The 23,335-nt window shown below is 37.7% G+C and overlaps 1 protein-coding gene across 1 annotated transcript; it reads right to left on the reverse strand.

The window, feature by feature from the left end:
- Positions 1-1,006: 1,006 nt before the first annotated feature.
- mbip (MAP3K12 binding inhibitory protein 1) lies at positions 1,007-8,195 on the reverse strand. The gene is made up of 9 exons (XM_071498548.1): positions 8,036-8,195; positions 6,904-7,017; positions 6,460-6,669; positions 5,770-5,866; positions 5,358-5,423; positions 4,730-4,888; positions 4,163-4,260; positions 1,469-1,507; positions 1,007-1,371 (listed from the first exon to the last, which is right to left on the reverse strand). Exons 1-9 carry the CDS (start codon positions 8,150-8,152, stop codon positions 1,264-1,266), a joined length of 1,008 nt encoding a protein of 335 aa, XP_071354649.1. The 5' UTR covers positions 8,153-8,195; the 3' UTR covers positions 1,007-1,263.
- Positions 8,196-23,335: the final 15,140 nt, after the last annotated feature.

Genomic DNA, 23,335 nt, shown 5'->3' on the forward strand with positions numbered 1-23,335 from the left:
TATTTTCCTGTAGATCACGTACTTTTACTTTTGATACTTTAAGTATTTTTACCTGATAATTTCTGAATTCAGGACTTCTACTTGCAGAGTATTTTTCAATTCTTGTATTTTCACTTTTATTTTAAGTAGAGGATCTGATTCTTCCATCACTAGATACCCTAGAAACAACAACCTAATACCTCACTGTAGTTTCAAGATAATGCAACAGTCCTCCTAGTTTACTCATAAGAGAAAATAAATGTTTGTATGCAATTATTTCTTAAGCCGCTTGCTCAGTTAAAGCAACGTAAAAGCCTTTTATAAACATGTCAGTGTCAAACGCGGCGGCGGCCCATTTAATGCTGGTTTGTTTGGTCTCCAATATGTTTTCCAAACAGAGCTGCTGTAATCAGGTCATTTGTTATAATGACAACCATTAGGGGTGATCATCGTCACACAGCAGTCAGGCAGATAAATCAGGTGCTCTCTCTCTCTCTGATTCGTCTGTTACACACACAAACACAGACATGAACGCACACACACACACCTTCCCTGCATCAGACATTAAAGTCCAAAACGTTAAACATGCACAATGAATTAATTCCAAATCAAATGCATTTCTTGATCATTTAAAATGTAAAGTATAGTTTGGATAGTTGTATTATCTGTTAGAACTGAAGCAGTTCGTTGGTTGTCAGAAAATTAATCAATATCTGATATTTTATTAATCGTTTAAGTTAGAATCTTACACAGATTACAGCTATCTAAATATAAATATCATTATATTATATTTAACTGAACATATCTGCGTTCTGAACTGTTGGTCAGACTAAACAAGACATTTGAATACATCACCTGGGCTCTGGGAACTTTCCACAGTTCACTTGCATTTCAAAGGCCAAATGATCAGTTATCAATAATGAAAATCATTAGTTTCTACCAATAAAGGAATGACTGATTGCAATCAAATTATACATTACATTTAACAGCTGATCTAGTAAAGATGGGATTAAATTACAAGTCCTAGTTTTCAGGGAGGAAAAAATACCTTTATTCACAGAGCAAATATATTTAACTTCACTACAAAACTATTTAGAGGAATCATTATTCTGATATTCAATCACGGCCACAAAATGAAGCGGATATGAAAAGTTTCTCTCTTTTTAATCTCGTAGATGGTCAGAAGAGTCGTACTGAGTTGCTGATGAATAGAGAAACAAATGGACAAAACATGTTGAATGCATTAACAAATGTATTGTGTGCGTGAGCATTGGTTCGCGTTTGTTACAAAGGGCACTCTGTTCCATATCCAGGGCCAAATTCATTCACCCTCTTCAGCAGCGCCGCTTTCACCACATTGATCTTCTCATCCAGCTCTGTCAGACTGCAGCCCTGAAGGACGTAGTAAGAAAAAAAAATGATCAAATGATCACAACAGGTTAACCTCCACTCACGAAGCACAGTGAAAGGAAACAAAAATACTACTAACTTGAGCAGGGGATGTCTTTGATCGCTTGTGCAGGTGACTCTACAAATTAAAAACAAAAACAAAAAACACACAAGTACGTATTAGACTTTTTCCATTAGTAGAATTTCTAAACCAGCCTGAGCTTTAAGAAACACACTGAGGTACTTGTTTCCTTTCCTACTTTGCTTCAAGGACTGAAAAAGAATTTAGTCACTCAAGTCTACAATTCAATGCAAAGACATGTTTTAAAACCAACGCTCTGGCTTGGAATTTCCTTCTGTCCAGATAATGAAATAAATACAAGGAACTTTCATTAGCACAGAGCAGCAGCCATTTGCTAAAGATTATAACAGGAATACAGCAAATATACACTTAATCTATATTCTTCATTTTTAATGGAATTTTGCCATTATTGGAAACAACAAACAAAGGGGAGATATATGATGGTGGGGGGTACCATCCAACAATGCCCTTGGTCAGAGATGAACACAGGTTACATGGCATGTGTATAAGACTGCTCCAACAAATATGTTTTTACACCACAACTTCAACTCCAGGACCTTGTGGACTTGTTCAGTTTTAAATTGCTGCATACTTCGTGAAGTAGCCTACTTCGCTGTTCAATGTTAAAATGTTGTTCCTGACATCGTTGGCCAACTGTGTACAGCTCTTCAGCAAACACCAAACTACAGTATTTTCACATATTGCGAAAGGAAAAAAAAAAGGGAAAAAAAAAGAAAGAAAAAGAGTGGTACTCCGAATATAAAAGACCCCATCATTTTATTCAAAGACACTCAACATCTTTTGCACTGCTCACACAAACATGCAGTGAGTCAAAAGCAGATGGAAAGCAGCATACTCACAGAGGCAGCATGCTGTGCTGAGAAATACCAGTGTGAAGAGACATGCAGTATCTCAAGCACACTTACTCAGATAACTAAACACACGCTGGACAGACTCCTTCAAGATGGGAAATTAGTGTCTGTGTGACTCTGCTGAAGTCTGTCGGGTTGAATATGAAGTCCAATAAATTACTGCCATCTTCTGAGTCTAAAAAGCCCCGTGTAGTGAAAAGTCATCCTTTCTCGAGTGAGCTGTCTGCAGTGACCTAAACATTCAAGTAAATGTAACCAAACGCACTGCATTTTTGATTCAAATCAACTTAAGTGTGACTCAAGGAGGGAAACGTGTTGAAGTATCGGGACATATCAGGGGAAACTCCTTTCATTTTGAAATGATTTTTCCAACAGCACACCAATATTCTACCTGCCAATTTAGGCATCAAACACATTAAATGCAGCAACTGATGGAGAGCGTGTGAAATGGACCAACTAAAAATACTCTTTAAGAGCTTCCCACCAATACAGTGTGAGTCACTGTCTGAAAAACTCGATCTGAGTGCAAATTCTTTTTTTTTTTTTTTTTTAAACTCGTTCTGATCTATAGAAATCCAAGTATCCAACATACATGATGTAGAACCTGTTCAAACCAGAGAGCCAAAAGATAAACCCAGTAACACAAAGCTGTTACAGATTTTCCACTTTTATATTTGAAATTTTTCCTTTATCTGTCATTTTACATGATATTATTTCCCCATTTATCGACATTCAATGTCGACTACACCCAAGCTTAGCCAAGCTTCCTTATGTTGCAAAACTTTCATTTGCTGTGAATTAAACCTCAAACCAGCGCCTGCCCCTGTGACTCAAGACTCAAAAGTCGCTGAGTGGTGCCACCTGGTCGGCTCCAGAGAAGTTAAACTAGTTTTGATTCCACTGGGAAAATGAGGCAAGATGGTTTTCTATTCCAACTCAACTATGTAAAAGTACTTCAACACAAAACAGAAGAGAAGCTGATTGTCACGTTCAGCGATTCCCCAATTCTCTGTGATAGAACTTCAACAAGCTGCTGGGACTTGAATAATAAAAAAAAACAATGCTTTGAGAAACATCACTTGCTGTGTTTGCGTGTCAGTATTTTGGCAATGGAAGAAAGTAACCGCCCCAATCAGAGCAGAGTACTAGTGCTAAGAGTTAAACACGCTTGCAAGCTCCAGGCTCATGTGAGGTGAGGGAGCCTGCTAGTTCAAGTGTATAGGAGTGAACAGGGAGATGTGCATAAACATGCTCAGATAGGACTTTTTTTGGTGAAACTCCTCTTTATCAGGTGAAACATAGCACCTGTTTACTATTTATATCAGAGGAGGCACATGGTTGTCCACACCTCAAAAAGCTGAGGGAGGGTGGCAGTAGCAGGGACTTCGTATACATTTGGAGAATTGGCTAAAGTTGGCTAGAACATAAACAGTGGAAATGATACAGCAACTTCCAGCATGATGATAATAACAGTATGACGCACAGTTGATTCTGTGACAGCTACTACATTGAAGACAATCATCTGTGATGAAATTACGATAACTGTAACTCAATAGGAAATGCCAAAATGTCAAAATAATGGTTCAAAAAGCAGAAATCACTTATTAATAACTATAGTTTTTGAACTATGAAGTATAACAGATACCTGAGATGTAAAAAGTGTGACTGTTCCAGAGCTGACAAGTCTGTAGTGAATGAAGAACACATTTATGGCTCTTGTAGCTTGAATCTGTTCAGACTGTGTAAAATAAATCTTCTCTGTGTGTAGCCTGTGTGGTAATGCTGAGTTATAAGACTTAAGTGTTTTTCATTTGTCTATTTTTAAAGCCAGAGGACTCACTGTGGACTGAAAGTACTCGGGTGAGAGTCCTTCCAACTCCAGGATTCGATCCTCCAGCTTCTTCAGTCTCTGGTACACACTCAATGGGACGGGGCCCGCTGAGGAATAAAACACTTGTTGAGCAGCCTGAATATTGATTATTTTACATGTAAGAATTCTGCCAACATAGGGTGAAGACTGTGACTAACCCATGTGAACGAAAGTTTAAAAAAAAAAAAGCATGGTTGTAATAAATCACTGATTGGTTAAAAACTGTTCATGTCATATTGTTTATATCAAGTAAAAATTAATCAAAAGGCTAATTCTTTAACACTGACTTCTTATTTTATGAACTATCTCAGCTAAGTTTTACTTTGTAAGGCCTTCATAATTACATATCAATGTCTTATATTTCCTCTACCTTATAATGGTGAATTGATTTCATTTAAAATTTGGCATTTTTTCTGAAAAATATATTCCTATTTAACTAGCAATTAACTCCAGTTTACAGTGTTGCACTTAAACATTAAAGACCAAATGAAACACACTAATTTTAGCCAAACTTTTGTGTCTTTGTCCTTCTCTCACCTGTTGGGAGTTTCAGGTGAGTCTCGATGTTGTGAAGTCGTTCTTCTATGGCTACATTTCCACAGTGTCTTGCCATTGGCCCTCTCTGCTGCTCCCCAGCCTCTCCTTGGCCTCCCCCACCACGGGTCTGGGGCCCATAAGTGTTTACCACCCGCGTAACTAGCCAGTCCAAGAGCATAACAAATTAACACGAACTGTAACTCAATATTAACCAGACAACATATCTAATAGAGTCTTAGGCCATGTATGATGTATGCACATGCATAGAGGGGAGGGAGGGAACTGCTGAAATTTGTTTGGGGTAAATTACAGTGATAATTAATGTTTTAAATTGTTCAGCACTTCTTTTTTATGATTTTAAGTTCACCAAAAAACAGATTTTTGGCATCTACATGTAATGTACTACAAGGTGCCATTTGAATTTAGTTGCATTATTTTTTACCAAAAAAAACAAAAAAACAAAAACATTCCTTCTTAAGCAAAGCACATTTTAAACAAGAATTTGAAGGACTGTGGGTCTGCGACTTTTTCCAATAATAGTGTGTTCAAAAATGATGGTTGCAGTTCTTAAAATAAACCTGTTAAGAAATGTCACATTGACATTTGTGGTAAATATTTATTTTCTTACCTTTCACATGACTTTTAAAACCTGGATAAGGAGTGAATACTGCATCTGTTCTGGCACAGCTGTTTTCTAAAAGGGAAGAAAATTACATTTAAAATTAGAAAAAAATTATTTTAAAAAAAATTAGAAAAAATAATGTATATGTCCCACTCAAATGCCATTACCATTAGTGTGTCCTCTTTTCTATAACTGGTGTCTCACACAGGCTTTGAATTAAAGAGAGACCCTCTTTCTGATGTTTTTCTCGACTAAGCTGGTTGTGTTTTGAGGCCGAGTGTGTTACCTACTTCAGCCCCACTCTTGGAGCAGTTCAGCCTGACCTCTCGCCTGTGGAAATCAGCTCTCTCCCAAACATTGGCAATCTGTGTGCAGGCTCCCTCTCCACCCTGCCCCCAACCTCTCTCCCATTCCTCACCCTGATTGCAGTCGATCACGTTGCAAAACTCGCGCACATTGTTTTCATTGATCTCCATCTGCTTGCGTTCCATAAATGCAGATATTCTTCGCTCAATCTAGGGTTACAAAGGAGAAATAACACACATAATAATTGATTGATGGATGGATTGATGAACAATTCATCGGTGTCAAGGATGCAATGAGGTTTTTTTTGCCTACTTAATGTTAACAATCTGCCAACAGCATGCAGCAATTCACATTACATGGAATGAGAATCGCAGTAGGAAATGAATCCAGGTAGCCAAAAAAGTTGAATTGCTTGCCATCATCACATGATGGAATATGAATACTGTTTGCTTGGCTACCAAAATAAATGCACAACAGAATGGGGCCTCTTGTCATTCATCCACATGCAATCTCAGAGTAATGAGCATCCACTTCATAATCCATCAAGGGCCTGGCCCTCTCTCAAAGCCCTCCAGCAATGTGGTCTGTTCTACCCGACCACAGCACTAAAGGACCCCTTATTCTCCGCCGAACTCGGCTTATCGGGTCTCCATCAAGCATTTGCTTCACTGCGGCACGTCATGTGCACATCCTCAGGAGCAATTACTTATGATTATTCATTTGCTTGACAGAGAGTAAAGAGGGCTCTAAAAATGTCACTGCCGGAACAGCTGACAGATTTGCTGACTGATCTGAGACCAACCTCTGATTTCCCGGCTCTGATCTGAACCATGATGTCATCAGCTACCGTCTTGCTTTCTGTAGCCTCAGAGCTGGGAGGATGGTGCTCAGGCAGTGTAGCCGTCTGCTCTTTCAGTGAAGATGAGGTAACCGCATCATCTGATGTGTTGTCCTTTTTAGATGCTTGATCACTATCAGCGTCCACTAGTGTCTTTAAGATTTCTGAAACAGTCTAAATACACACAAAACTCATGTTGGGTTGTGTTAAACAACACATTTTATAAATGAGTGAATCTCATTAACAACCATAAAAGAACGCATGAAAACTATTAGCCTTACACCATCTCATGTAATAATGCATGGATCATCAATTCAAAATTGTTTACTCTCAAAACAGTAAAATCGTGACATTTAATCAATATTAAAATATATATAATGGAAAGAATTTATTGTGTGGCCACTGTACCTGTAATTTAGTGATATGATCCTGCAAACAGCTGTAAACATTAGCTGCTGAGTATGAAGGATTCACAGCATCAGTGTTGACTTCTATTCTCAAAGCAGCATCCCCTAATTTGAGCTTAATTGCAAATAAAGTGAAAGAAAGAGAGAAGGAGGAAAGTTAAGTGACATTACTATTCAGCAGATTCTGTCTCTAACACAGAATAGCTTGGTCTCAGAATGATGTACAAATTTCTCAGGTAATTATAAGTTACTTAAGTGGTTACCTTAAAGAGTAATTAGCAACCACTCTGATATGAAATTAATAAGTTAATCACTTAAAAAAAAAGTGGGAATCATTTGCTGGTACCAGCCTCTTTGAAATGTAGATTTAAGTAGCAATTACTTTCCGCTTGTGTCATTATTTATTTAATATCTTTGGTTTGCAGTCTGTTGGTCAGACAGAAAAAAAAAAAGAAGAAGAAGACATCTTAATAGGGCTGTGGAAACTTGGGATTTTTGTAAACCATTTTTGACATTTTTAGTAATGTATGTATGCAGTAGATGTAGTTCATGTACATGATGAATGTGCAACAGGTGTAGGAGTTTTATATATTGTAACAGTATACAACTGCAGTGTAAACAGTGCTGATTGTTTTTCATACATATGTGCTTTATTCCTGCTGTTGAAGACAAAAGGCAGGAATACGGAGATCATATATGTACCGGATATGGGTAAGCAAGGCGTCCTACAAAGCAAAAAAATAACAGTATAGCTCAAATGTTAGCTATAGGTCGCAACAATAACAGCTGCTATGGGGTGACAATTACGATAAATTCAAGTTAAGCGAAGATATATTTGCTTCAGCTGATGACACGAAGTTGCTAGCAGAGCCATGTCTGAACATTTTTCATACCTGTAAAAATATAAAACTAAATTGTTCTAACTTTGGCACAAGCTCAAGCACAGTCACTTCTTAATTGTCAAGACTTCACCGTTGTGTTGAATGACGATGAATGACCAGAGAAGTCAGCTAAGTAAGCAGCTCTGCTAACACGTCCGGTTGCTAAAAACATTAGCATGAAGCTAGCTAACGGCACGGACTAGAAGGAGAGCCGTCACTCGGGGCTACATGGTTCAAACAGCACCAACCAACCTCTTTCCCGAAGTTTGCTAGCAGCTTCAGTAACACACACATGCAGTCCGTGTAGCTGGACATCTCACTGGATTCATTAGGAGTAAGATGTCCACTCGGCATCATTGTCTCCGCCATTGCTGCTCAACGCTTATTGAATACTGCCCGCTGATTGGTCAGAATGAGGCAGTTGGCGTCTGCGCAGTAGATGAGACATAGACCGTATATAAACATGCATGCATACACGCACACAGTCGTTGATATGAGAGAGTAGAGGAGAATAGAATAGATATGTGGTGGAAGATATCATGCTTTGGCAAAATAACTAACACCACACTGTAAAACTACTGTTCTGTTGCAAGTTTAATATTTCAAATAAAAACTTAAGTAAAAGTAAGCAGGCCCTTTTATTAAAAGTAACAGTGCTCATAGTGCAGAAAAACATATCCCCTACCTGTATGATTTCCAGTTATATAATTGCACTGTTTTCAATGATTAATCGTTTAGTCTACAAAACATCCAAAAAATCGGGAAACAGTGCTGCTTATGACTTCACAGGGCATACAGTGGCATCATTAAATGTCTTGTTTTGTCCAACCAAAAGTTCAAAAACCAAAGATATCCAATTAACAGTGATATATGACAAAAAAGCAGCAAATTCTCTAATTTGAAATTCAGAAAGCAGATGATGTTTGGCATTTGTTCAAAATTTCTGCTTGAAAAACAACTGAAGTTATCAATTGTTTATTATTATATTGGCCAATTATTTTATTATTATTTTGCTATTAAGTAGCATTTTACTGTTGTAGATGGTTGAGTTGCAGCCATTTTATCTATTTTATGTAAGGCTTTAACTGAAGATTATTTTGCTATGGATTGTTTGCTTTGTAAAAAATCAGAAAATCGTGAGAAAAAGTAGCTGCCAATTAATTTTCTGTCAATCATTTCAGCTCTCTCTGCAACCTACTGTTAGTTTAATACATAATAAAGCATCATGTTTTATTAGATCTTAATTTGTAAAGTAACAGGTAACTATAGCTGTCAGGTAACTGTAATGCAGTAAAGGGTTCAGGATACTGGAGTAGTGATGGAACAGTAGTTTAAGTGGCATAAAAAGAATACTTAAACAATATAAATACCTCAAATTTGTAAATGTACATAATTATATCCCACCACTGAAAATAATTTAATTTAATAACAATTAAACTTCACTTTGTTTGTCATGGGTCTTAATCTTTTTTTAAACATTGGATGATGTGTTTCTGTATTTGACTTGTTCTGTTGGTGTTCTGTTGATAAAAGGAATACTTAGTGTTATTATCTTAACTTTTAACTATTTATTTACTGTGAAATATTAAGAAAGTCTCCTTATATATCATTCATAAGAAGTATACAAACATTTAAGTTACCAGTGGCCTATATTGGTTCCACCCTAGCTTAGATTAATGCAGTCAACATTCCTCCAATACATCCAACCATCATGAAGGTTATAATGTTCAGTTTTACATTAACAAGTTGTCATATTTTGTAAACTGATAATATGTTTTGTGTGTGTGTGTAAAATCTACCTACCTTAATTTACCAAGTTGTGCCCTCTGTCTTCCCTAGTATTTTCTGTTGCCTTCTAATGTCATGTTTATCACTTCTATTTTGTTTTTATTTCTTGTTTCCTCTGTTTCATATTTTCAGTTATTTGCTCTATTAAAATTAGTTTTTAGACTCTTTTAAAGTGTGGAAACTGCCCCATATATGTATTGAGCTACGTAATAAAATTTTCTTTGCCTGCTTTGTAGCTGTAAAATAAATGTAGGATGTTGCAGGTAATGTTGCTATTATTAGGAGAGGCTTAAGTAGAATAAAATGTCACTTTGTTCTCATTCAGACTGCATAAAATCCACACTGCTCATAGTATAGTACAGTGCACACTAAAGCCTTTCAGTAACTGGTGAAATGAAAGATGAATGATGCTCAAAAAAGAAGTGTATTGTGTTCAGGATTTTCACTCTAATTTATATTTGCAGTCAAAAAGGAAACAATCACACATGGCTACCTGCAGACTGGACTGACTCAAATGTGAGATTTGTAGCTACATTTAACTGTACTCTCAATCACTTACTTTTCAAACAGGAGAAAGAATGGTCACTCAATTATAAGAGCACTGTCCCTCAGAGCATGGTGGACTGTGCAGCAGGGCATTGGGATGGGAACCTGGCCACAATGTTGTATTTTTCTGTGTTGAGTGACTGTGGGAAAATCTCCCTCCTCTATTCAGACATTTTTCCCTTCTTTTCATATAATGAGGAGGGAGACTGATGAAGGCAACAACAGAAAAAGAACAATTGCAGGCAATGAGAAAGCACAACCACTCAGAACTCAATAATACTCTCTAGAAGGGTTAATCATTTTAGGAAGGGGTCTGAAGACAAGCCTTTTTAGTTTAATTCATCTCTGGGGTGATATTTTTTTCCCCCTGAAACAGGAAGGGAACTGTAACACTTGACATGGTTTGACATGCTGAGCCATTGCTGAATGTTCCCACACAGCAAGGAGCTCAGATATTAAAAAACTGCTCATTTAATTTGCCTGGCTGCAGACCCAAGAGCAGTGATTGTTATTATCTCAAAAAATGGAATTTAAGGTGCTTAGATGAGCCAAATTTTACATTTTTGGATATATTTTCAACCAAATTTTTGTTTTTCAGTCACTTTATGCTCCTGCAGTTTTTTTTTTAAAATTAGAAAACACTAGTGACTTTACTTAAGAGAGAATTTACGTAAAGAGAATTTAAGTAAAGGACTGCACTATAAAAAAATACAAAATCAATTATGGGTACAAAGCTAAAATTTTACTCAAAAAAAAAAAAAAGTATTTTGAATTGAATAATTGATTGTATAATAAATGATGTATTTAGTGTTTATATGCTGCTGATAAATGCTAAATGGGGGTTTAAGTAAAGCGTTGCCTGTTGCTCCTTTTCAAACATTTTGTTTGTACAGAAAAAAATATTCAAAGGACAAACAAAAACACTCAGTAAAAAACGTATTAGCTTTGTGAGTTTAAAGTGTTATAGTTATTATATTTGTAAAGTTGTTATATCTTCTTGCAAGCTTTGAGGTTTAAGAGCATAAAGAGAAATTCAAACTCGGAAATGTCAGCAAAACTCAAATACAATTGCTTAAAATGAGATTATATTGTGCTGTGCTGTGTTATAAATCATTTGTTTACTTTATAAGTTAATAACTAGGGGTTCATATACTGCTACTTTTGTTGTTCTCCATGTAACTTAACTTGAAAATGTTTTACTTTGCCTCACAAGAATGTGGTCTTTGCAGAGAGAGGGGGTTTGTGTTAAACAGGAAACCCTGTAACGGTGGTGGTGGTGGAGGGGGGAAGTGACTGAAGAGGGATTGTTGCTGCCTCTTGCCTCAGTCACATCAGCCACCTGCAGGAAAGTAAAAAGGTCCGCTTTTGAGCTTGTCTGCTCCAGGGCGGCAGATGATGTTGACAGAGCATGAGACAGAGTAAAGGCCAGACGGGAGGGTCAGGAGAAAGAGGGAGCACAATGTAGAGAGGCAAGTGGATTGCAGTGGGAAGGTTTTGTCTCATTTTACTGACAGCGGAATAATTAAATGTAGTCCTTTCCCTTTGGTCTTGGGACTCAGCTCCTCGTGGCAGCTGAACATGTAGAAAAGTTGCTTTTAATAACCATCAACTGCCACCAAATATTTTGAGAAGGGAAGCACTTGTTCACTACGAAGCAATAAAAAACACACTGGATATGCTGAGATGCCTGCTTGTTCCACTATTCAATATTTAACAAAACTACAGCCATACCAGCAGCTCTTTGATGCTTTTTAGTCTTTTGTTTTGCAGGTATTCTGTCAGAAACCACAGCAAAAAGTTCAGGAACTGAAGTTATTACAATCCAACACCTTCTAAAATAATCTTGAGGTAGATATGAATGGCTCCACCAAATTTCATGGTAATTCAGCCAGAAGCTGTCGAAACCTTTCACTCAACACCGTGAATGTTGATGACAAAAAAATGTTACTAGAGTTAAACTCAGAAAAGCACCAAAGTTGAGTCATTTTGCACAGATAGGGATATTTCATTAGGACTCATCCTCTAGGCACCATGAATAGCAAATTTATTGGCCATTAAGCCAATACTTGTTGAGATATTTCATTTGTTAGCATGTAAACATTGGCTAATTAGCACTGAACACAAAGTACCACTGACACTGATAGGAATGTCATTATTTTGGTCACATTGCCCTAATGATTGGCTAAATGAAAAGTTAAGGAACCATCAAAGTTATTGGATTCCATCCTGCAGGGAACAAGAGGGCCTGTACCACATCACAGGGCAAACCATCCCACAGTTGTCGAGATCTTTTACTCAAAACCAGAGATGTCAACCCAATGGTGGCACTAGAGGAAAAGTCAACAGATCACCAAAGTCAGTAGGGTTCAGTCTTGGGATAACATTAATGTATGAACAAAATTTCATCACAATCCATCCAACAGTTGTGGAAATATTTCAGGTTGGATCAAAGTGGTGAATCACCCCACTGGCATTGCTAAAAAGCCAACATGGACCAAAGCCAGACATTAACATGTCCACTGTGATTTTACTGCTCACACAGAGACAAACTCAAACTCTCAGTGTGTTAATGCGATGAGGAAAACACCACACTCCTGTGCAACACAGCCTTCACTGAAAGGGTAGACAGGCATTGCTTTAAGCCACTTCTGACTCTGAAGAGCATTAATGATACGGACAAAGCGCTAAGGATACTCATAAAGTTATTAACTGGCTTTTACCGCTGCACACCGCTGTTCCCACCACATTTCCAATCAGCAACAGGGGGATGCACGGCCACCGGCACTCCAGCCCTTCCATGTGCAATCGCTTAATCAGTTTAATACGGCTTCCCTTGCATGTATGAAGCAATTCAAGAGGTTTCTTGCCTTACCTGTGCTCAGATAGTTTTCCATGACATGCCTTTGACTGTCTGTAAATCATGTTCTTTTTTAAAAAAAAATCCCAATAACCCATGACCCAACTGGCAAAAATCACATTACAAAATTGTAACATTGGTAAAATAACACAAGCAACAGTTGTGAAAGAAATACTCACAAGTTGAGAAAAAAATCGATTTTGTAGGTATCCCGAAACTTCAATACCTCAAATAATAACGGGGTTTGGCAAGTTTTCTTGAAATTCTAGATGGTCAAATTTCACTTTTTTTCCTCTGAGTGCATCAACTGTGTTTGAAGGATCATTGTTGACACTGAAAACAGCAGTTGAGAAAACAATTCTAATATTTAAGTCAAACTAGAAATACCACAATGGGAACATAGCATCAAAAGTCCTGTATTTAACATTTTACTACAGCATTGTACAGAAGCATAATTTGCAAAAAAAAAAAAAAATATATATATATATATATATATATATGTATATATACAAATTTGCAAGGTAGAAGTACTTTTTATGTAGAATGTCAGCAGTTTTGATATTGTAGCTGGTCAGTGTGAGACTGTGTCATTATACTATGCATTAATTATTATATTATAGACTGCTGGGTAGTTTTATCTATAACACTGCAACATGTTTTCAACAAAACTAGCACATTAGTGGAGTTCCCAGCGTGCACTGCTTGAGGGTTAAATCTCTGTCAACAGAGACTGTTGATTTTTGTAGTTTAAAAAATCCAACCATGATACTGGGTGTGTGTCTTCAGCACATGGTTGTGTCTTTCCATAATAATGAAAACAGTGTTAACCATGATGAAGGTTAGCATTGAATTCAGTCCATACCCCACTTACAAAATGGCCAAGTCCCTGGAGGCAGCCTTACATGTTGGCTTTATACTGACTGGTACAAAGTGGTTTCACCAGCTGCAGCTGCAGGTTATTTGTGCCAAATGAAGAACTGGCTCTTTAAACTGATAAACTGATTTAAACTGAATACGTAAAAAGGGAAGTACCATGTAGCTCAGTTAACTCACATTTTTAAGTCAGCAGGGGAACTTAAATTTCTAAGTTGAACAAACGTAAAACAATGTACAGGGGGGCAACTATAGCCAGGAACTGCAATAGCCACCAGTTTATAGGTCAACATTCTCCGGTGAGATCCCAGCCACCCAAAAGATGTTTGACTGGGGTCCTGCTGAACTTATCCATTCATTTTACAGTGAAATCATGTTTGCTGTAAATCTTCCTACATAACACCTAAATGTTGTCTGAAAACCTTCACTCCACTTCTTTAAAGGGGTAAATGAAGTGGGAAATGCTGCATTCAATTTATTTTAGATTTTAGCGCTTAAAGTTGTCACAATCAACACTTTTATAGTAACAATGGATTAAATTAGTACATCTATGTGACAAGTCTCTGCTAGCGATAAGTGTCTGTCTCTGGTTTTACAGCCTGCAGCTTTACTGTTTATGTTCACTCTTAAGGCTCTCATCTACATTTTTTCGAGAGGGATCAGGCAGCTGTTTTCAGAAAAAGGCTCTAAAAAAAACCCACTGCGCTCTACCTGCTCAGCACCAGATGTCAGAGAGGCAAAGTTAGCGACTAGCAGGAAAACACAGTGCAGCATTTAGCAGCTAAAGAGCCAGAGATTTCCTTCAAGAGTTGATGCAGAGCAAACAGAGCTGAAAGGAGAGTGAATATTAGACTAACAATTGCACATTAGTCAGAAACGCAACTCCACATCCACGCAAATGTTGCTCCATCACAGCTTTACGTGTAAATAAGCAACCGAAGTTGTGATATTATGCTTGTATTCGGTTTAGTGCTCGTTTAGACTGCCCCCACATGGTAAAAAAAAATTAATTAGCAACAGTTGAAAAAGTATAATTTTAAGATAATGTAAAAAAAAAAACAAAAAACAAAACACATTACAATCTGCCTCAAACTCTCAACATGTGAAAGGTAGGAATCATAGAACTTTAACTCCTCTTCATGTCATTAAACCCTGAAAATTCTTAGAAATATTAGGCTACTGGACATGGCTGCTGTCTTAATGGTAGCAGCAGTTCTGACTAGAACATAATACAATAGCCTAAATGTAGTGGAGTAAAAAAGCACAATATTTCAGTGGAGTAGAAAACTGCATAAGGACAAGTCAAAATTGTACTTAGATACAAATAATAATAAGTACTAAATTAATGTATTTTGTTCCACTAGTGGTCAGCACTGAGACCTTCAGTAAAGACTGACCAGGTTATTGGAGACGAGTTAGTCCTCCTACATTGACCTCAATGTATCTGAGACAGTAACTAGCAGAGCCTAAAGAAGAGGTGAAGAGCAGTGAGTCAGAGTGCTGCAATCACTCAGCAGTCTTTCCCTGAGAGGCTGTATGTTGATAGTTCCCTTGTTATTACATCCTCAGTCAGAACTATGGAGCCTCGTCTGAAACGTGGCTGTCTGCCAGCCCGAGATATACTGATTAAAACATGAAATATTTGTGATCCATAATGACAAACTAATGGTGAATAAAAGTGATGTTGTATCCTGAGGGATGTGGATGGTTTTTTGAACAGCAACAGTTTTAGCAGAAGCACTGAAAGTGCAGTTTTGGCAAGGTAGGTTCAGTATTTGGCAGTGGTGAGTGAAACATTCAGGTCCATCGAGTAGAAGTACAAATGTGTCAGCAAGATGGGCTTAAGGTACTGAAAGTAAAAGGAAGAAGCAGAATAGCCCAGGTCAGTGTGTTATATTTTACAATTCAATTAGCCTTTTTTTTAATGCATTTTTAAATATTTTAGTAGCTAATATATTTTTGCGTGGTTACCTCTTTAAAAATGCATTATATTTTTTATTGAAAAGTTAGCTTTTTAAAAAAAGGAAATAGTCATATCAACACTTTTCCTTACCCCCCCCCAATTTATCATCTTTAAGCATCACAGAAACATATAATATATATATTATATATTACAGAGTAGTCATAAGCATATATATATATATATATATATATATATATATATATTCTGATATGTTCTGAAAAGTGGCAAAGTATAAATATAAAGTAAAATGGAAATACTAAAGAGGACAATTAGTTCAAACTGGACTTAAATACAGTACTTGAACAAGTGTACTTTTCCTCAAAGTGCAATGTCTGAATAGTTTTGAAATGTAAAACTTGTTTGAATATTTTCAAGGATTTTTAATATGTTTACATTTTCACTCAGCCCACAGACAGTTTCTCTTACCTCAGCCTGTAAATCTGTCTCTCAGTGGTCCTATGAATACATCTTGCTATGTAACCTCCCCCTCCCCTCCTTCCTCATTTCATGACACCATCCCTGCCCCCACCTTCATCTGACTGCACCTGTCACCTGGGGGCCTCTGCCTACATTCAGGATCAATTTACATAACCTCATTTAGCAGTTCACAAATCAGAGCCATTAAGAGCTACTAACAGGAACCAAGGGTTCTAATTTAGCTTGCCTTTCACAGTGGGAAAATTGTTCAGTTCAGGCCTACAAATAAAGATTCAGGTCTTGGCTTTGATTGTTGATTGTGATGGAAAATGTACAGATGATTAGAACAGATTCCCCCCCCCCCCCCCTTATATTGATTTCCTGCCAGAACACAGCAGGCACTGGTCCTGCACTGGGAAACCACAGGAGGAGGTGAGCGCAAAGGGATACATGGCATCCATCATCGCAGACATTGATATGTACATATATTAAAGTATTTAAAAGTGTTTATTAAAATCAAAAAGCTGCAGATGCTGAGCTGCTCTTACATGTATTCATCATTAATGGTTGTGTTATTTACAGTACATTATGTATAAACAATGAACTGTTATCAATTGAAACACTGCATAGATTTTTCAAACTGTGAATTAATCAAGGATTTCATGATTAATTCAATACAGCAATTTATTTATAATAACTTAACACTGTAATTTTTGGCTCCTCTATGCACATTAGACAGTATCCCTCAAATGACAGACACGCAGCCATTTGAAGGATTTGCTCAAGACTTAAAATGCTTTTATTTACATTTGTGTGGCAATGTGACAGTAGCAAAACCAATTCAGAGCGCTGTGAATAGCTGAAGTCAAGAGCTGAAAAATTATTTTCAATCTGCATTCAATTTGGCAAAGATGGGGCTCATAGAATAAAGAGGCTGATTCAAATTTCCACTTGTTCACCACTAAACTTGGTGGTACGGCATTGTGAACGTGTGCTTTTAGGGGGCATTTTTGGGGGAGCACGTGTAATTAATCAACAAATCAGCGCTCCTCTCAGTGCTGTTCCAGACGCATATGTTTGCACTTCAGGCTGTAGGATAAGGAGGAGGCTCTGCATGAGATGCATCCAGCCGCCTACAGATTTTGTCTACTGCTGCTGCAAAATGTGATTGCATAACATCAGTCATTAGCAGGCAGATAAGAGCTGCAATAACAGTAGGCCCATAGAGTTGGCAAGGTTTAGGGGATATGTACTGAAAGACCCAGACGCGTTGCATTGACTGTATAAAAGCTTTGGGGGTCAAGTCACACAAAAATGAAAATGTTTATGAGGTATGATTCAGTAAAGTGGCCCTGTCCAGCTTTGGTCCAGCTCGTTTTTAGTCGTTTCACTTGAGGATAATTTATTACAAGTGTGCAGAGCAGGTCTATGTGGGGGTTGGGATTTAGCAGAATGGTGCTTGAAAATGCTATAGCAACCAACAAGAGGTTGTGGGCCTTTGGTAAAAGCAACTCTGATTGTGTAAAAAAAAAAAAAAAAAAGAGGAGATAAGATAGCATACTGATCATGATGATAAAACATGACATTTTAACATAACACTCAGTGAAACAACAGAGATCTGGCGTTTTTTCTAAGCCAGTAGGCAGTCTCACACAAATGAGTGTGTTGCACAAATTGCTTTTTAATGACAAAGAATGGACAACATGGAGATTTTTTAAGGACTTTAAAATGAACTGCACGACTTTGTGGGTAGTTAACCCTGATACAGACAGCTTAGCAGATAAACAGTGCAGGTCAGCTTGCCTCAAACTCAACTTGTTCCAAAAAAAAAAAAAAAAAAGTCCCAGCCTGAGTTAGATTAAATGCTAAAAAGGGAGTTGGACCCTGGCCAGTGTCTTGTCCATCACGCCTTAAAGAAGGAAAAGGGGGGGGGGACAACTGTTGTTGCTGTGTTGCCTAGACGAATTACTTTTAATGAACATGTAATTAATGGAAATAGACTGAACGGTTTCAAAGCAAACAACGATTCTAATTGATTTGCATTTCCCTTTTTTTGGGCGCTCCGATTCTCTTTGTCCTGCGTCTCTATTGATTACCCGCTATGTGTATCGCTCCGCATGTGTTTTCCTTCATTAAGAGATAACGGGTTCCTGATTACTCCCATCCCCGGGTTTAATGTTGCTTAATGTCTACTTTGTTCCCATGTCATGTCGGAGGGCAGCGAGAATAATGAGAGAGTGGGTGGGCCATGATTGGCCTGCGGTAAGGCAATAGTGTTTAGGACGCCGGCTGCAAGGGGATCAGTGGAGAGGTTAGAAAAGCAGAACCTTTCGGGCTGGCTGAGACGCAGCATGTGGCCTCTGAGCCCGATTCACTCTCACTTACACCGCTGTTTTCTGCAAAACTGCCATTTTACCATCAACACCTGACACCCCCCACCCCCCCCACCCCACCCCCCCCCCCGCATTGAGCTGCCCGTCAGCATGACATCCCAGAGATGTGTATTACAGGACCAAGTCTCCAGCATAGATGTTATAGGATATAAGCCCTTACTCTGTGGATTTCCGTTCAATTAGCCTGTAAATGGACCAAGTAAGAAATCACATAGGCTACATCCCTTGGAGCGAGTCGGCAACCGGAAAAAAAAAAAAAACATACAGTGACAATTGGCCCTAAAAAGAGAACTACTGCGTTGTGAGCAGAATTGCATGTTAGCTAATTGTTAATTTAAGCGGCTCGCAGTGGCTAATTACGCCGGCACAGCCAAGCCATTTGCATGATGGACCAGCCACCTGCCTGAAGGCGCTGCCAGGGCAAACTATATAATTACTGAACAGCAGTGGGGCAATTTTTGACTGTCGCCCCTTTTGTGTCACATGAATTCCTCGTAATGACATATTTCATTAGGGGGGCAAATATCACCCCTCCTCTGGTTGCCGAACAAAACATGCAAGTCTCAACAGGTCCTAATATTACAGGACCTATTTACATCCACCTCCACCCTGTATTTTTATGAACCTGCAGTTATGTGCGTCTTTGCTGTGAGTTAAATGGACGAGCCGCGCCTTTTCTCGGCTCGGCTCATATAGGCTGCGCTCGGGTTATAATGGACCAGGCCTTTTCTTAAAGTGATTGCAGCCTGAACTCATTAAGCTGTCAAATGTCTAGGCTTTGGGATCTTGATTGCTTATTGTGTAGCAACATTCAAGGAATTTTTTTTTTTTTTTTTTTTTTTTTTTAGTCTGCAAAGAGACGTACCCCACTATTCAGTCACACTGAAGAATGGACTGACTGCAGGACCATTGGACATGGGATGGTTTCCTCAAGTTTTCCCACTTCACTGGAAGCTGTGTAAAGTTGTATTACTTATTTATTTTAGCAAAGAAATAAAAAAAATATGTTTAACTGAATATTTTTCGTGACGTTATAGCGTTTCCATAGCCCACATTATCACTATTCACTATTCTCTTAATCTGGAGAGTAAGTATTCAAATAATTCAGTCCTGCATTCAACATTTCACTTAGTTAAAAGTATAGAAGTGTTAGAAACAGAACGTAGGCTACTTAAAGTATTAGACATAGCCTAACAGTGCTCATTTCGCACAATTATCTTTAGAAGTTTTATATTATTATGTAATCGGATATTGATGTAGGCTATTAATATGCAAGAGGTACTTTAATGCTCATCACTCATTTGAATGACTTCATACAGTGTTGTGATAGTTTAATCTGTGATAATACAATATGTTATAAGATGATATGTTTAGTGTAAAATCTTAATTCGTGAAGTACCTTGTCGCCTAACTAACTACAGTATATTTGTCGAATACATTTAGTGAAGAAAAAACTACAATATGAAATTTAGAGCAGAAGTATAAAGTAGCAAAATCGGAAAAACTCAAATAAAGTGAGCTATAGATATCACCAATTTGTACTGAAGTACAAATGTACTTAATTACTTTCCAGCACTGCTCTTAATATTACTGATTAATTCAGAGTAATATATATTATTTTATTCTTAAACGTAGTTTTTTTTAAGTCTAGGCTATCCCTGTAAAACGTTATTATAATTTATAGGCTGTATTTGAAGGGCCCCGGTGTTTACATCTATTTAAATTCACTTTATGTCCTGGCATTTGAAAGAGATGGCCGCGGACTATTGAAAGCTTCATTAAATGGAGAAGTTGGTGCTGCGGGCCTATGGAGCGAGCAGCGGGACCCTGGTCGGTCTGGAGGGTCTGGTGTTAACGGGGTTAGTGATGGCTCGTTGGTTTCTAAAGGACTCCCGCTGGTACTGTACACAGACATGACAACTCCGCTTCAGTCCGGCCTCCTTTAATTGGCTTGTTTAACTGGAGGGAGCAGGCGCACATACACCCATATTCTTGTATTTCTACCCTTCTGAGGACCTTCTATATAACTCAGGTCAGACCCGTAATCCACATTTTGATTCAGATCTTAACTGTAACGCTCATTCTTATCTTTAACTAATCCAAATGATGACTTTAAATGACCTCGTCTTTACCATTTTCCCTAATCTGAAACTCAAACTGGGTCTTTTGAGGACAAATGGTACAACAGACACAGAGAACTGAACGATAAGCACTTGCATTAGTTCAGTTGGGCACAGCCAGGAAAGTACTTCATTAGTTTGGAGGAAGAGAGCCTATCAACAACTGACTGAAATGGTTTGAGTATGACTGCCAACATTGCCAGACCTCATAGAGCAGATTACTGTATTGTTGTATATAAGTGATGCTTCATTTAATGTACAACTCTCACTATTTGTCATATTTGAAAACCTATTTCTCAGTCATCTTAAAAGATTCCTGTTCCAGTCTTAGACTGTGTTAATGACATAGTTGAAAAAATAAACTTCAAATTACAGCTGATTTGTGGATACATGCTGGTGTTTTTGCTCACTTCCTCTTGTATGCATTCATCGGTTTCTACTCTCAAAATCGCTTAATACAGAAAAGTGAGTTTGTGTTCAACCTGTTAAGGAAAACTAGATGTAAGGCACAATTTCTACTATTCATAATCAGCTGGGGTTTTGGGGGGTGTTTTTTATTCAAAGATACAAGTGCAGTTGTATGTATGAATTTTAGAGATATGGGTATTTATGGTTCTGATAGTAAAGTAATAAAGTATTCACCGGGCCAGCAATTACAAACTACACCACTTCTGTCAGTTTTAAAGCATAATTCTGCACTATAATTTCTCTCTGTCTACTACAGTACATAACTTTGGCAAATGAGCTTCCAGTATGAGGGTGAGGAAGGTGTTGAGTCTGTGTGCAGTGGGTGGAAGAGTAATTGTTCCGGCCATTTTCTTGTTTGTTTGTTTTGTTGTTGTTGTTTCCCCTTCAAAATCATCTTATTTTGGGAAACAAAGAGATCCTAGCCCTGTTACCAGACTAAATCTGGTAACTAGATCCAGTTTGCCATTTATCAGTCTTTGTAGATACACCACCCTCATGTAATATTTTGTTTCATCTTTACTCTTGGATTTGTTTCTTAATTTTTATATAATGAAAATCAAATTCTATCACTGTGAACACCATGCAGTGAAATTAAAGTTTTTATCCAAAAGAAATGAATGCTGATTCATTTTTCCACTGTTTCATGCTGTGTCAAAATAATTTAGTAAAATATTTTTTTTATTGTAAAAATTAATTTCTTTTTCTCCTGAACTCAGCAGCAGTCACATAAATGTATTGAAATAAATGTGATTTGTAACACTTATAGCTAATGCTAGCAGAGCAAAACCTTAGGTAGGAGATGTGTGCTGAGCCATGCCCACTTTTCAGCAATCAAATCACATGCTTATGAGAATTTAAATTCCCCCCAGACTGTAACACCTCCATATAGTCTGTTTCACTCAGATATACATCTCAGCTAAAGCTAAAGATGCTCTACCCTCTGTTTGTCTCTGACTTTAACTTCTATGCAGATGATACCCTCCTTAAAACATTTTATCTTAACCATAACATTTTTATAACAAATCTAAAGTGTGAGGTGGAAAACACAGGCTACTCGTGTAACATCAAGTTTCTCAAAACATTGACAGAAGCATTTTTGTAATTTCTCACTTTTTGGATTTGTTTGTTTCATGCTTAGGAGGAAGTACATTTCCTTAAATTGCTTTTAAGTTAATGAAATAAAAATGGAATAGTCCTATGCAGTGGTGATCTTAATGCCGAAAATAAACACAGATTATAAACATTTAACATCCACAACTAAACAGCTTGAGTTCTGCAGAAACTTTCAGATGAGGGGTTTATGCCTGTTAACAGCAAATAGGTCAATGTGAAGGTACTACAAACAATTTAATTGTGGAGGGGGAAAAAATCCCTATTTTCTAGTCAGCATTCTTAATTTGGACAAAAAAACATATATATATATATATTAGCAGGCATCGGGAATAGCATCCAGTCTGCAAGGTGGGGATCTAACAGCCTCTGTCCTTCTGAAGTGTCCTTGAGCAGGACGTTAAAAACCTACTGTCAGTATCGTTTAGCCAAAACCCTGCCATGTCAAACTGATAGACACATCCATTTACAAGTTTTCTGACTTTCATGCTATAAACATGAGTCCATTCTTAAGCCTTGAGCCGTTTTTCCGCCTCAGTAGTATTATTAAAATGAAGATAAATTGCGGCCAGTCCCACAGAAATCTTCTTCAAAAGAAACAAAGCCAAATGAACACCGAAGATGTATAAAATGCGCTTTGTTCATCAGAGGGAGGGGGAGAGAAAAGACTCCACTCAGCCAGCTCTGAATGCTGCATTTCATGCCTGCAACAATTATGCTGAAAGGTCAAGTATTACAGCATCTTGTGCTCCGCTTTGCATGCAAAGTATTTCTGTTCACAAATGACCCTCGTTTGCGCTCTTTGCACAATGGATTGAAGAAGCAGATAAACGTCGGACAATTAAAGATTTTTGCTGCTAGCTGACAATAACATTTACCAAAGGGGGTGATTGCAGTTGCTGTGTAATTGTGCTGTTTGTAATGCACATGAATGCTCAGGACTGCTGTAATGAAATGTTTTCGGAACTCAAGAAAGAAGAGAGGCTGTGTTTCAAAAGAAGAAAAGTCTATTATTTT

Source organism: Trachinotus anak, unplaced genomic scaffold (assembly GCF_046630095.1).
Source record: "Trachinotus anak isolate AG129_WGS33_773 ecotype Australia unplaced genomic scaffold, CSIRO_AGI_Tana_v1 ptg000015l, whole genome shotgun sequence".
In the NCBI taxonomy this organism is placed as follows: Eukaryota; Metazoa; Chordata; class Actinopteri; order Carangiformes; family Carangidae; genus Trachinotus; species Trachinotus anak.